We start from the raw sequence: 13,717 nt of genomic DNA on the forward strand, positions 1-13,717 counted from the left end.
GTCTTGCATAACAGTAATTATGAAAGATACTGTTTAATAGCATCCATGCCACTTGGTAGTATACAACCAGAATTTGGGATGCATGGATGTAAGACATGTTAAACTTTAATTTTTCCTTAAAGGTTATTGTTGGCAATAATTGCTAAATACTTCTTTTATTAACCCTTTAACCCCTAACAGTGACCAGTTTCTAATTTCTCCTTACACTATCACTCCTGAATCAAACAATAAGGTCACGAGAATTAAGGAAGTGATCACCAACCTGTAAAGCTCTTGATTTTTAGACAAATTCTCTTTGTCAGGGCTTCAGGAAATGTATAGAGGCAGTATGGAGAATATGCATACTGATGTTAGGGTGTAAAGGGTTAATTTCTCTCATTCATCAACCCTTCTCCTCCAATAACATATCTGAGATCTCCATGATAGTAGTGTGTATTATTTAGACATGGTGTGATCATTTTCAAAACTTCCCCTGTCAGCAAAATAGTGCTTACTTTGATTATTGAATCAATATCATTACACAGCAAAGAGTTTAACCTAGAAGTATTCAGAATCTTTGTTGAGCTTCATAATTTTGAACGAAGATTGTTGGTAGACGCCCTGAGGTGAGTCAGCTTGACAACTACAGTGTTTTACTTACTTCTGCTCAGAAATTTGAGGTGATCAGGAGCATAGTTTGCATAGCAGATGGTTTTGAGGGTGATTGACAAAAGTGAAGGCAGCAGAGCCATGTTAATGGATGGCAGAACTTAAAAAAGAAACACACCTTGATTCAGAAAATAGAAACCTAGCAACCAATCTGTCTCAGCAGACTCATCAAATGTGTCAAATGCAAAACATCACTGTCAGTGAGAGCTTCTGTTTTGTTTTGAGGCCTTCAGTGGTCTCACAAAAATATCAAGCTGTAGTCTTTTGAAATGGATTTTATGCCATAAAGTTTGGTATAACTGTAGTAACCATATATGCACAGAAGTACAACTGAGACAAATGTGTAACTCACACAATTAGGGTCTACAAAATTGTTGGCAATGCTTTGTGTTGGCTACTCATTTAATACAATATCTTCTGTTAACATCTTCATCATCAACCAGTGGTTGTTTTTATCCCTGTAGAGAGTTTCCTGTGGAGCTTCCGTCTACCTGGTGAAGCCCAGAAGATTGACAGAATGATGGAAGCATTTGCTAAGAGATATTGTGATCAGAACCCAGAAATGTTTACATCAACTGGTGAGTTGAATACAAAAGATAAGCTAAGTTATAATCATTGCATCTAAAAAAAAACATTTGGTTTCAATCTACAGATACTTGTTATGTTTTGAGCTTCTCAATCATCTTATTGAACACCAGTCTTCACAACCCAAGTGTCAAGGATAAGGTTAGTGTAATAAAAACATTCATTCAATTCAATTCAATTCTAGCAAGTGCTCAAGTTTTTACTCCAGAGTTTAGGGTCCTATACATTAGGCCACACCATTTCCAGAAAAGTATTATTGTTATTATTATTATCTATATTCTGACAACTATGAAGAAACAGTGTGATTAAAATTGTGCAGGTAATATCATTAATCAGCTTATTATGTTTTGTAGCCTACGTTGGAGAAATTTATTCAAATGAACAGAGGAATCAACTGTGGAGAAGATATACCTTCGGACACCCTAGCGGTTGGTGAATTATTTTAAATCCAGTAGAGATTTACATGTAAGAAATGCTAGTCTGTTCTCTCAGTACTTTTTATTGGAAAATTGCTAACATGTTGTTTAGATCAAAATAAAATCTCCACTTCTTGAATAAACTTGAAGAGCAGACAGACAAGAAATTATATTCTCGGGGTACATGTCTGTGTATTTCTGTCCCTGTTGGAAGGGTCCATAGATTCTGGTCACTTAAATTTTGCCTTCAAACCTAATGTTTTTAGATTGAAGTGTGCTTTGAGTTCTGTCGAGTACATCAGTGAGAGTGTTTACATAGGACAAGACAACTGTCATGCCCAAGTGGTTCTCATTTGAGAAAAAGTTATTCAAATAATCAATAGTGTATATTGGAAAATTACCACTCTGTGATTAGCCTTGAAAGGGTGGGGGGGGGGGAGAAGGGGAGTTGTTTTGTACTAGGTACTAAATGTATTTAGCTGCACGTGTATAGTTACATTTGTTACTTTCTTTTGCTATAATTCTAGAGTTTATATGAGAGCATAAAAAATGAACAGTTCAAGATCCCAGAAGATGATGGAAATGATATAACAAGAACATTTTTCAATCCTGATAGGGAAGGCTGGCTTATAAAGGAAGGTAATGGCTTTTGTGTTTTTATGATTTTTTTTTTCTTTACTTAACCACAAAATTTGCAAAATCTCACAAACATATTTTCATATTTGTCAAGGTGGATTGCACAAAAGTTGGAGGAAACGGTACTTCATCCTTAAAGATAATTGCCTCTATTATTTCAAGAATATAGGGGTAAGTTTTCTGTCTACCTCCCAAAACATTACTTTGGTGTACAATAACCCTTTCAATTAACTATCAGAAATGATTGATAATTGTGTAAATGCTTCTTGCAATATTGGTACATTATGCAGCAAACATGTGGATAGAAAAGACAAAGTCACCAACTAGGTGTTACCTTGATAAAACACCAAGTTCTCCTTACTTATTCAAAAGAAAATACATGTTAGGTGGAAAGGAGAAGCAACAAGTGCACTCCAGTACTTTGCTATTTTTCAGTGATTAGGGCATTCAAGTATTAAGATTGGGTCCTGTTTTGTTAGTGAATTGGAAGTTATCATTTTCCAGTGGTGTTGTTAAGGCTTGGAAAAATTGCAATGTTTTTTATAGGACAGGGAACCACGTGGCATTATTCCTTTGGAAAATTTACAAGTTAGAGAAGTGCAAGATGCACGGAGAAAGGTAACTTTTAATAATAATGTAAGCTTGTAGAAATTAGTAGTAAGGCTTGTTTTAGTTGTATATTGATACAGAATTGACCTAAGAGGACTTGCTCTACATAGGATTTTTTTGTTTTTCTTTCAGTATTGCTTCGAAATATATTCAGCTGATAATTCCTCAGGGCTTATAAAAGCTTGTAAAACAGACTCCGAAGGAAAAGTTGTAGAAGGTCAGAAGGTTTCTATTAATGAAAAAAATTGACTCCAATTGTAGTGTGCATTGACTGAGACAACTATGACGATGTACTGCAAAAATAATAATATTGATAACTAATATTGTTCTTAATAATTACTACTATTATAATAATTACTATTAATACAGGAATTTAAAATTCTGATTCCTGCTGAAGTCCCCTTTCAGTCCTGGTAGACCTCATGTTTTGTGTACCTGATATGTACTACACTTGTAACTCATTGCTAAAATACTGCAGGACATCATGATGTATATCGTATCTGTGCATTCTCTGAGGAAGAAAGGGAAATCTGGATTGGTTGTATCAAGTGAGTTAAACATGTTTTGTTCATAGCTTTTATGAACTTTAACACCATGATAACTAAAACTGTGAAGGAAAATGAAAAAAGTTTGAGATATAGGGGAGTTGATGTAAGTTGACAGGAAGTGAGCAAACATTTTGTATCAGGGAAACATCTTTTAATTTCAATCTGGTGGAAATGTGAGAAAACTTGTTCTCTCTAATTTTGAGTTGAGTAAACTCTAGGTATCATTGGTCCTAATCTTAATCAATCAGAATTGTTTCCTTAAATATGATATTTACAGGAATATTTATAACTCCACTGATGTGCCAATGATGTTTGAGAAAAATTAAGGTTTGAGGGATAGATGAATGGTTTCCATTAGGAGTTACATTTATCGCCTCTCTTTCCTTCTCAGGGTTATTTCCGACTGTTAATATGTTTCCTTCCAAAGTTAACCCAAGCACTTTAAATCCAGGATTGTTTTTTTTTTCCCCCCCCTCCCCCACACACACCCCCCCCCCCTTACCCTGAGGAGATATTACAAGACTGAGTATATTCAACTGCATTTGATCACAGATGATGAATTTTTTTTTCCTTTTTTTTTTCCTCAGGGCTAGTATGATCATTGATCCATTCTATGACATGCTTCAAGCCAGGAAAAAGAAAGTCACTCAAGCAGCATTGAACTAAGGGTTCTTTTTGATAATTATATTGATTATCTTGATTCCTTGTCAGCTGTATATCTTCTGTGAAATGTGTCTTGAAGTGTACATACAGTTCAACATTATTGTGCCTAACTGCCCAAATGTATTGACCTTGACTTATTGATGCCTTCTAATAATGATCTAGGTTTATATTTCACTTTTCACTAGTTAAATGGTATAGTTCAAGAAAATTCTTACAATTTATAACGTAACTTATATTTGATGCCATCCAATTCATCATATTGGCTTTTTTGATGTGACTTTTTTTAAGTTTCCTCTTTTGCTTGTGGTCAAACATTTATTATAAAAAGCAGTCCTAGCTGGATACACCCAGATTGTTATTGCTTTTTGGTTTGTTTTTTTTACATATACACAAAACTTTGTTTATTTTGGAAGTTTAAGTTATGACTTTTTGTACTTTTGTATTTAAGAAACAAATGTTTGCCATATTTTTTGCAAATGGTGTACAGTTGTGAAGCTCTGGCATGTAAGTGGATTATAATGCAATAAAAATCCCGCTTTTTTATTATTTGCAGAGCAAATAATAAAAAAAATATGATTCAGTCATAATACATGATTCAGTCAACAATTTCCCCATTACCAGAGATTCCCATACATTTTTTTAATCATCTCATAAAGGGAAACATGTTATTCACTCATTGCATGTGGTCTATTGTTTTATTACCTTGGTTCTTACCCTTTTCTGGATGAATTACATGTTGATCCCTTTATTTGTCAGAAATTGTTGTCCTAAGAGCAATCACTCAGGAACACACTGGAACTTTTACTGCTGACTCTTGAAAGCAATAGTATGGGTGTTGATTGTTGGAAAAAAAAGGTGACTGTGTAAAATTTGGTCACAAGTATGACTGATTGATTGACAAACAGGTACAACTAGTAAATATATATGGATGGAGAGTTTAATTTACATAGAGTAGTTAGTTTAATAGACTTGCAAAATATGTGCAAAATAGTATTTCCCAAATAGGGAGGGAAAATGATCGGATACAGTCCCACAAATAGAGTTTTATTGCAAGGAAAAGCTTCCTGTCAGAATCTGTAGTTTCATTATTGATAGGGTCATTCCCAAAATGACAGGAGCTTCTGGTTCAAAATGAGGATTAGGGAAAGATCTTTGATATGAAACTGCAAATGAAACTCATTTTATTTAATAGCTCTTCCCTCAGCTTATGTTAGCAGGAAAAGTTTTTGAAACTTGAAATGTTCAATGGTTTTTATTGTGTGTGTGTGTTTCCAGAGAATGGAGCTACTTAGGTTGTTGATTGGTTATCAATTTCAACTTTCATAGAGAAAGTTACCCAGCATTCCAACACTTTTTTGTTGGATTTGCCCTTTGGTTCAGTAACATATCTTGACAATCAGAGTAGACTATTTGCTCATTGCAGTACCTTTGAAGGGCATGTTTCACAATTTCTAGCCTTTACCTTTAGCATTGGTTCTCATAGGCAGCCTTCCACTGAACTGGCAAGCTTCTCTCCTATATTTGGGACATTACTTATTCTTCAGATTTATAAATAAGACTATTAGGCAGGAATCTTAGAGAAATAGAGTGTACTGAATAGTATGCTACACGAAACAAAAAATGTGGTTTACGTATTTCACCAACTTAGTGACTATGTATTCAAAAGGCACCGTGAAAGGTTTTGTTTTGTTTAGTAAAAGAAAGATGCCCTCAAGGAATTTTTTGCTCAATTCTTTACATTTTTTATGCTGAGAAATAAAAATTGACAGCCAACCTGTTTTTCTTGTTGTTTCTTAGACAATAACACTTGTCAAATAAGACAATACTCCTTTAGTTTTAACACCAACAATCATTTGACATTCCTTACTCTATTAGAAACACTGTTTGTAAACACTCATTTTTAAATTTTGATGTTGATGCCATTGGAATCTAAAGGGGACATGTCCTTGCCGTTTTTTCCCAAGGGAATAGTACCCACACTTTTTTGTGTGTGAAACCCAGCAGAGTAAAAGGAAGCTTCTAGGTGCAAGGACTATCATTTTAGGAGCCCAAAAGATTTCTTTCCATAAAGAAAGGTATGGATAAGCTGGGATGTGGTGATGGCTTATCTAGAGGCAGGGTATCAATAAAAAAAAAAGGAGCGGACTCAAAATGAACAAGATAAAACGTCGTTACTGAAACGATCATAAACCAGCAATGTACATGGTGAGATATCAAAGATTTAAACTTTTAGGGTTCTGAGTGCGAGTTTTTTAAACATTGCAAATAGTAACTAGTAATTGTTTTAAGAAACAAAGGTAAATAATATCACCAACTGGATAAGGCATCTTGATGTTCATTTTGAAATATTTCCTGTAATAGCCGAAGTTTGAAATTTTTGGGAAGGATAAATAATGTTGAGAATCAACAAGGGTGGTAAGGTTTAGAAGCACTTGCGGTGCACAATGGCTGGACCAGATTCATCGTACTCCTGTTTGGAGATCCACATCTGTTGGAAAGTTGATAAGGAAGCCAGGATGGAGCCTCCAATCCAAACAGAGTACTTTCGCTCAGGGGGAGCAATGATCTTGATCTTCATGGTGGAGGGCGCCAAGGCTGTGATTTCCTTCTGCATTCGGTCAGCAATACCAGGGTACATGGTTGTACCACCAGAGAGGACAGTGTTGGCATAGAGGTCTTACGGATGTCAACGTCACACTTCATGATTGAGTTGTAGGTTGTCTCGTGGATACCAGAAGCTTCCATGCCAAGGAAAGATGGTTGGAACAATGCTTCGGGGCACCTGAACCTCTCATTTCCTATGGTTATGACTTGACCATCAGGAAGCTCGTAGCTCTTCTCAAGACTGGAGCTTGAAGCAGCAGTTTGCAGCTCCTGGTCAAAGTCCATGCCACGTAGCACAGCTTTTTCTTTGATGTCACGGACAATTTCACGCTCAGCAGTGGTCGTAAAGGAGTAACCACGTTCTGTTAGAATCTTCATGAGGTAATCTGTCAGATCTCTCCCAGCTAAGTCCAGACGTAGGATTGCATGGGGCAGGGCATAGCCCTCGTAAATAGGCACGGTGTGGCTCACACCATCACCACTGTCCAGAACAATACCAGTGGTACGACCAGAGGCATACAGAGACAACACGGCCTGGATAGCTACATACATAGCTGGACAGTTGAATGTTTCAAACATGATCTGAAAAAATACGAATGAGATGAGTTTTAAACCTCTAAAATTGAGTTGTCTACTATATTCATACCGCCATTTTTTTCGTCTTAACATTTAAGTGAAAGTGAAGTTTCCTAAGCTTGAACTATGAGGAAAGCAATTTCATCTCCGAACATCTTGTTGCTTTTCGTTACAACATTTTAAGTGGGCACGCCGAAAAATAACCTAAATCTAAAATGTTCCTTAGCCGTTCCATGTTAGATGAAAAGTAATATTTGAAACGGAAGTTTTATGTTAGACACTGAGCCATTTCAATCTTTTCAAAATGCTTAATGCGCAAAACCAAAGACATTAAAAAGAAAACACCCACATTAAGCCCTCTGATAAATTTTCTTGAATTTACCTGCGTCATTTTTTCTCGGTTTGCCTTCGGATTCAAAGGGGCCTCTGTAAGGAGAACAGGGTGTTCCTCAGGGGCAACTCGGAGTTCATTGTAAAATGTGTGATGCCAGATCTGTAACGAAAAAAAACACGTGAGGTAAACGCCTCGTGTTTGAACTTCCAGAGATTCAAGTGACGCGCTTCGATATGTGGGCAGATCTTCTTAGTTTCAAAATTTACCTTCTCCATGTCGTCCCAGTTCGTGACGATTCCATGTTCAATAGGATATTTCAGTGTCAAAATTCCTCGCTTGCTTTGCGCCTCATCACCGACGTACGAGTCTTTCTGGCCCATACCAACCATCACTCCTTGGTGGCGAGGACGACCAACAATCGACGGAAAGACAGCTCTAGGTGCATCGTCCCCGGCAAAGCCAGCTTTGCACATACCAGAGCCATTGTCTACAACCAACGCAGCAATATCATCATCAGCCATTTTAAGGTTTTCTCTTTCACTAGCAGCCTAAAAAGTAAGGATTTCTTTCAATCTACTCTTTTAATTGGCCCAATGAACATACGTAACAGAGAGCAAATGGGGGTACTAAGAGGGAGGCCAGATTAATTAGGTCAGTTTATTACCTTATATGGTAATTTCCTTGACTTAATATGGTAATGAATTCAACAGATAATTTTGATTGATAACTGTTCATAACAATTTCAATGGCTTCCATTTAGAGAACGAACTGGATTAATCTCGTACCCAGACCTTCCGCGGTAGCTATAATAGGATCTGAGTACGCGATTAGGACTGGGTTCATTTGGCAGAAGTAACTGCGAACACCGCGGCAAAACGTATAGGCATGCGTCAACTTCGGGCATTTACAGTTGTGTGCGCTTTTTATGTGTTGTTCGGTTGTTCAGATTAATCAGTTAAATCTTCATACAGAAAATACTTTCGGCCGGCTTATTTGCGGCTGCTTTTGTTGGCTTTCCCACACTTTTCTGCGAAGGAACCGCACGACCGAACCAACGCAACAAAAACAACTACGTGGAAAAAATTGCTCTTGTCGAGCACGAACGCGCCCGAAATTCTTTCATATTTTGTTGTCGGTGCAACACCAAACCCCTTGGTGCAAGCGCTTGAAACTCAAATGAAAAAACAAACTTTTCCCCTACTTTCTTATGCTAACTCTTCCTTTTTGTTTTCAAACTTCGCGGTGCGGGATTTTATCTTGTTTACATTGGATTTTAATACTTAACCGGAAATGCGTAATTGACCGATGCTCAAATATGCACTCATGTGCAGTGCGTTTACAGCGTGTTCCCAGAATTATGCATCAAACTGAAACTTCATTTCACAAACTAGAGTTCGGTAAAGTAAAATTGAGCATTTGCTCAAACCTGTTCGCTTTTCATTTTTTTTTTTTTTTATCTGAGTGATAAAATCGTGTTTATTGCTTCTTTTAAATATTGCAGTTTATTCACTGTCTTTGCCACTCATATTTTGGTTCTCCAAGATCTGTTGATTACGGGTAGCATCAAAAAAACCTTACTGAAACCCTATTTGTTGAGTTCGCTCCCTTTTGTAATTTGAGACACTCGCGAATGCTACGGTTACGACCCGTTTAAAGAGGGTGTGGGGTGGGTGGTGGTCATCGCTGGATGGGACCGACCCCATTCCTTATCAACAAAAAAAAGACATAATTCAAGGGGTTTATTTTATATATACAAATCTTTATTTACGACATATATTACTTAAAATACATAAACTACTTTACAACACATCACCCACAATAAATCACTTTCGATAATTACTTGAAACACTGCCCTAATACTAGTAAGATGCAAGAGTCCCTTCTCCTGGAAGACTTCTTTAGTATAAAACCCTCTGTCGAAATATTTTGGTCCCCACATTTTATTTCGGTCAGCCTGAGCCGGATGAGGATTAGGATATATTCCTGTGTACTTTGTTACTACACTAACTGGTTTCGATTTACATCCAATGCCCTGAAAGCTGTTATCGATTATTATGACGCTTTAACCAACTTCTAAGTATTTACTCATATGCCGAGCCTGTCCGTTTATCTGCGGTCACCCGTCCCCTTCCTGATTTCTTAGCGGGGAGGAGCGGATAGTCATAGGCGTGCAACATTTTTAATGTGCTTTACGTTCAGAAAGAAAAAAAAAAAGCATTTTTCATACGTTACTCATACAGGGATAGTCATAAGAACCTCGGAAATATGAAAAAATAAGACTCTGGATAGAATTCGACTCCCAAACAAAAGCCGGAAATAATTGTATGAAAAAGATGTAGGATAAAGAAAATTTAATTTATTTTTGGTCTAAATACTATCATATTTAATGGCTGTGATAAATGGTAGAAGATCGCTTTTTTTGTTTGATTTTATGTCATTTCGCAATTGATATGAGCTCAATGTTAGAGGTCAATGTAAATCCAGTTTATTTTGACAAGCTGTCAACACGCTCGTTAAAACATTAATTACTTGTTTTTGTAATGTGCCGAGAAAGCATTAACATAACTTACGTGAAGCCATACACTCCCCCACAAGTAGTAACGAACGGAACGGAACTGTGCTTTGAAATTTTCCCAAGTAGTGACTCGTAGTCATTATAGGAAACAATTTCGATGAAAAGTCATCGAGGTTACACGAGATTTCATTTAGTTATCAATTTTTTTCTTCAGCTTTAAATGGTTTGCGGCGCGGGATACAACCCACTGTTCAGTGTTCGGCAACCCGCTTAGCTGAAAGATCTTGGATTGGAATTGCTGTATTACTTACCGATTATTAGTTTCTTTTCTTTTTTCCGATTTACTCGAATTTTTAAGCTAAAAGTTGACGAGAAAATAGCCTTGAAATGCAAGATCGAAACTGGCTCGTATGATGATCAAGTGCAAAATTAACACGTTTCCGCATGAGGAAATTTTTTCACCTTTTTCCGACTTGCGTCACCCTGTCATGTTCCGACTGATCCTGGAATAGTTTCAAATTTTTACCAAATTTGGTCACAACATGCTACTTTACTGTTGTGTGACACTCCTATATATAGCGGTACCATAACATTTGTACGTCCTATTACCTCCGACATCATTCAGTGTTCGTGGTTGATATCTCAGTGTCTCGATCGATAAACCTTCCCAACGAAATGGCCGACGAAGACGTTGCTGCTTTGGTCGTAGACAATGGCTCTGGTATGTGCAAAGCTGGCTTTGCTGGAGATGATGCTCCGAGGGCTGTTTTTCCTTCGATCGTCGGCCGTCCTCGCCACCAAGGAGTGATGGTTGGTATGGGCCAGAAGGACTCGTACGTCGGCGATGAGGCGCAAAGCAAGAGAGGAATTTTAACACTGAAATATCCCATAGAACACGGAATCGTCACCAACTGGGACGATATGGAAAAGGTAAACAACGAAATGCGCTAACCAGGAAATTAATTTAAAATCTTCTCTTCAATCTCGATCCTAAAAATTACTTTGCATTGTTTTGCAGATCTGGCATCACACGTTCTATAACGAACTTCGAGTTGCTCCTGAAGAACACCCTGTTCTCCTGACAGAAGCTCCTCTGAACCCTAAAGCAAACAGAGAAAAGATGACCCAGGTATGTTACTAAAACTGTAAAGAAAAATTGTATCCCGCCCCCAATTGGACTTAAGAATGACACTCCACCCCCTTTTTTCGTTCATGATCCACGGGTGCATATTCCGTAATGAAACGAGCGCGATCGGACAATAGCATATGAAAATAATATGATCAAGTCGTCCTCGCCCTGACTTATGAATTTATTTTCTATTGTTTCGTAAGTTTGGGTGAACCGATCATCAAAGGATTGTTTCCGTCATCGCTTTAATTGTTTCCGCAATACATGTTTACTTGTTCAGAACGCTAGATCATTTGACCGTGTTTGATTGTAAACTAAATTTATGTTGTCCTTTTTTACTTCAAATACCAGCTACTCTTCCTTTTTCATTTTGAGTTCGGTCAGTGATCAACGATGTAACTAAGGGGTGTGGGTCTACTTGGCATCCTGTGATCTTCTCTTTGTGGAGGGAAATTACTTATTACCCGACCAACCCAAATTCCAGTGAGAGGCTTCCGGACCCTCTCTAACAACCATGCTAAATCTGGGGATGAATAGATATTTTCATTCAACTTATATAAAGACTCTCTTCAAATTTTGGATTTCAGTGACAATTGATGTCAATCTTGATTTGTTGTTTTGCAGATCATGTTTGAGACTTTCAACACACCAGCTATGTATGTAGCTATCCAGGCTGTTTTGTCTTTGTATGCCTCTGGTCGTACCACTGGTATTGTTATGGACAGTGGTGATGGTGTGAGCCACACAGTACCAATTTATGAAGGATATGCACTTCCCCATGCTATCCTTCGTCTTGACTTAGCAGGCAGAGATCTGACTGACTACCTCATGAAGATCCTTACAGAGAGAGGGTACTCTTTCACAACCACTGCTGAGCGTGAAATTGTCCGTGACATCAAAGAAAAGCTGTGCTATGTTGCCTTGGACTTTGAACAGGAGATGCAGACTGCTGCCTCAAGCTCCAGCCTTGAGAAAAGCTATGAGCTCCCTGATGGACAGGTGATCACTATTGGAAACGAGCGATTCCGCTGCCCAGAAGCATTTTTCCAGCCCTCTTTCCTCGGCATGGAAAATGCTGGTATCCATGAGACAACCTACAACTCAATCATGAAGTGTGACGTTGACATCCGTAAAGATCTCTATGCCAACACTGTCCTCTCTGGTGGTTCAACTATGTACCCTGGTATTTCTGACCGAATGCAGAAAGAAATTGCTGCTCTTGCCCCACCAACCATGAAGATCAAGATCATTGCTCCTCCTGAGCGCAAGTACTCTGTTTGGATTGGAGGCTCCATCCTGGCTTCCTTATCAACCTTCCAACAGATGTGGATCTCCAAACAGGAATATGACGAATCTGGTCCATCTATTGTACACCGGAAGTGCTTCTAAATTTTTGTGAACCTACTGAACAGTTCTGTTTCAGTTGCTACACTGGATTGGTAACCTACTGCTACAGTGTGGAAAAAATCCTAAAATAATATCAACTTAAGACTGTATAAATTTTGGAAAGAGCTATAATATTACGTTGATTAAATATTAATAAATACACGGTATTTTAAATTGGACAGACTATGTATAAGTGGTAGAGTTTAGAAGGTGTATTAAAACTCTGTACAAAACTGTAGATGTGTGGGTTATTTAATATCTCATTAATTCTAAATTCTTTGCAGTCAAAATTTAACAAAGGAAATGTGACTGAATAATTTTGGTTTCGAAGAAGCTTGCAAGCTTGTTTTTTATTTATTTGGTTATTTATTGATTGATTTGACTGCGGTTGAAAAAAATTGAACTTCTTGTTGTTTCCAATCACTAAAAAACTACTAAGGCTACTGCCTCCTGGATCAATCTAATTTTTTTAAGAAAAAGACATTTTCATTCTTCCTTGTTTCACTGCCAAAGGTGGCAGTAAAATTTATGACATTATTTTCCAAAGCCAAATATTGCTACAGGAACTAAGAAATATGGAGAACCATTTTCTTCAATTTTATGTTCTAGCTCCCAAAACAACTTTGCAATTTTCCTGCAAACACAAGGAAAGTGTTCAATGAGTGAGGGTTGGGCCCCACCATGAACAAATAAATTCATTAAGCACACACCCATACTTGATTTGAATTAATCTTTTTAAATCCCAAGATAGGAGACTTTCACTTCCAGTATCTGTATTTCTACGAGGAACTGATCCAATAAAAAGATCCCCCAAAATCACTCTAGATGTTGAGAGTAAATTCTGAAAGTTCCCTGCTAAAAGTGAGGCACTTGACCCTTTTACTCCCATGAGTGACCAAGCCAGAATTTCTCCTTACAATATCAACACAATATCAACCAGATAAGTGAAAAGAATAAAGAAAAATATTAATTTGGAGATAATTAGTTGATCCAATTCTAGATTCTCTGAACTAACTTTGTGAGAATTGTATGGTTGATAGTGAGGAGAATGACAAATTTGATCTAGGA

At 37.4% G+C, this 13,717-nt stretch overlaps 2 protein-coding genes and 1 pseudogene across 2 annotated transcripts; 2 read left to right on the forward strand and 1 right to left on the reverse strand.

Annotated features, from left to right (window-relative positions):
* The first annotated feature begins 1,123 nt into the window (after positions 1 to 1,123).
* Positions 1,124 to 5,872, forward strand: LOC136283075 (cytohesin-1-like). The gene is made up of 9 exons (XM_066171277.1): positions 1,124 to 1,226; positions 1,301 to 1,374; positions 1,587 to 1,661; positions 2,177 to 2,288; positions 2,380 to 2,456; positions 2,832 to 2,903; positions 3,027 to 3,111; positions 3,373 to 3,442; positions 4,030 to 5,872. The coding sequence occupies exons 1-9, from the start codon at positions 1,166 to 1,168 to the stop codon at positions 4,106 to 4,108; spliced, it is 705 nt and encodes a 234-aa protein (XP_066027374.1). The 5' UTR covers positions 1,124 to 1,165; the 3' UTR covers positions 4,109 to 5,872.
* Positions 5,873 to 6,257: 385 nt separating this feature from the next.
* LOC136283074 (actin-3-like) lies at positions 6,258 to 8,217 on the reverse strand (annotated as a pseudogene).
* A 2,504-nt stretch (positions 8,218 to 10,721) lies between these two features.
* LOC136283073 (actin, cytoplasmic-like) lies at positions 10,722 to 12,887 on the forward strand. Its single transcript, XM_066171276.1, has 3 exons — positions 10,722 to 11,064; positions 11,153 to 11,263; positions 11,888 to 12,887. Exons 1-3 carry the CDS (start codon positions 10,810 to 10,812, stop codon positions 12,650 to 12,652), a joined length of 1,131 nt encoding a protein of 376 aa, XP_066027373.1. The 5' UTR covers positions 10,722 to 10,809; the 3' UTR covers positions 12,653 to 12,887.
* The last annotated feature ends 830 nt before the right edge of the window (positions 12,888 to 13,717 follow it).

The sequence above is a fragment of the Pocillopora verrucosa genome, chromosome 8, assembly GCF_036669915.1.
Source record: "Pocillopora verrucosa isolate sample1 chromosome 8, ASM3666991v2, whole genome shotgun sequence".
Lineage (NCBI taxonomy): Eukaryota > Metazoa > Cnidaria > Anthozoa > Scleractinia > Pocilloporidae > Pocillopora > Pocillopora verrucosa.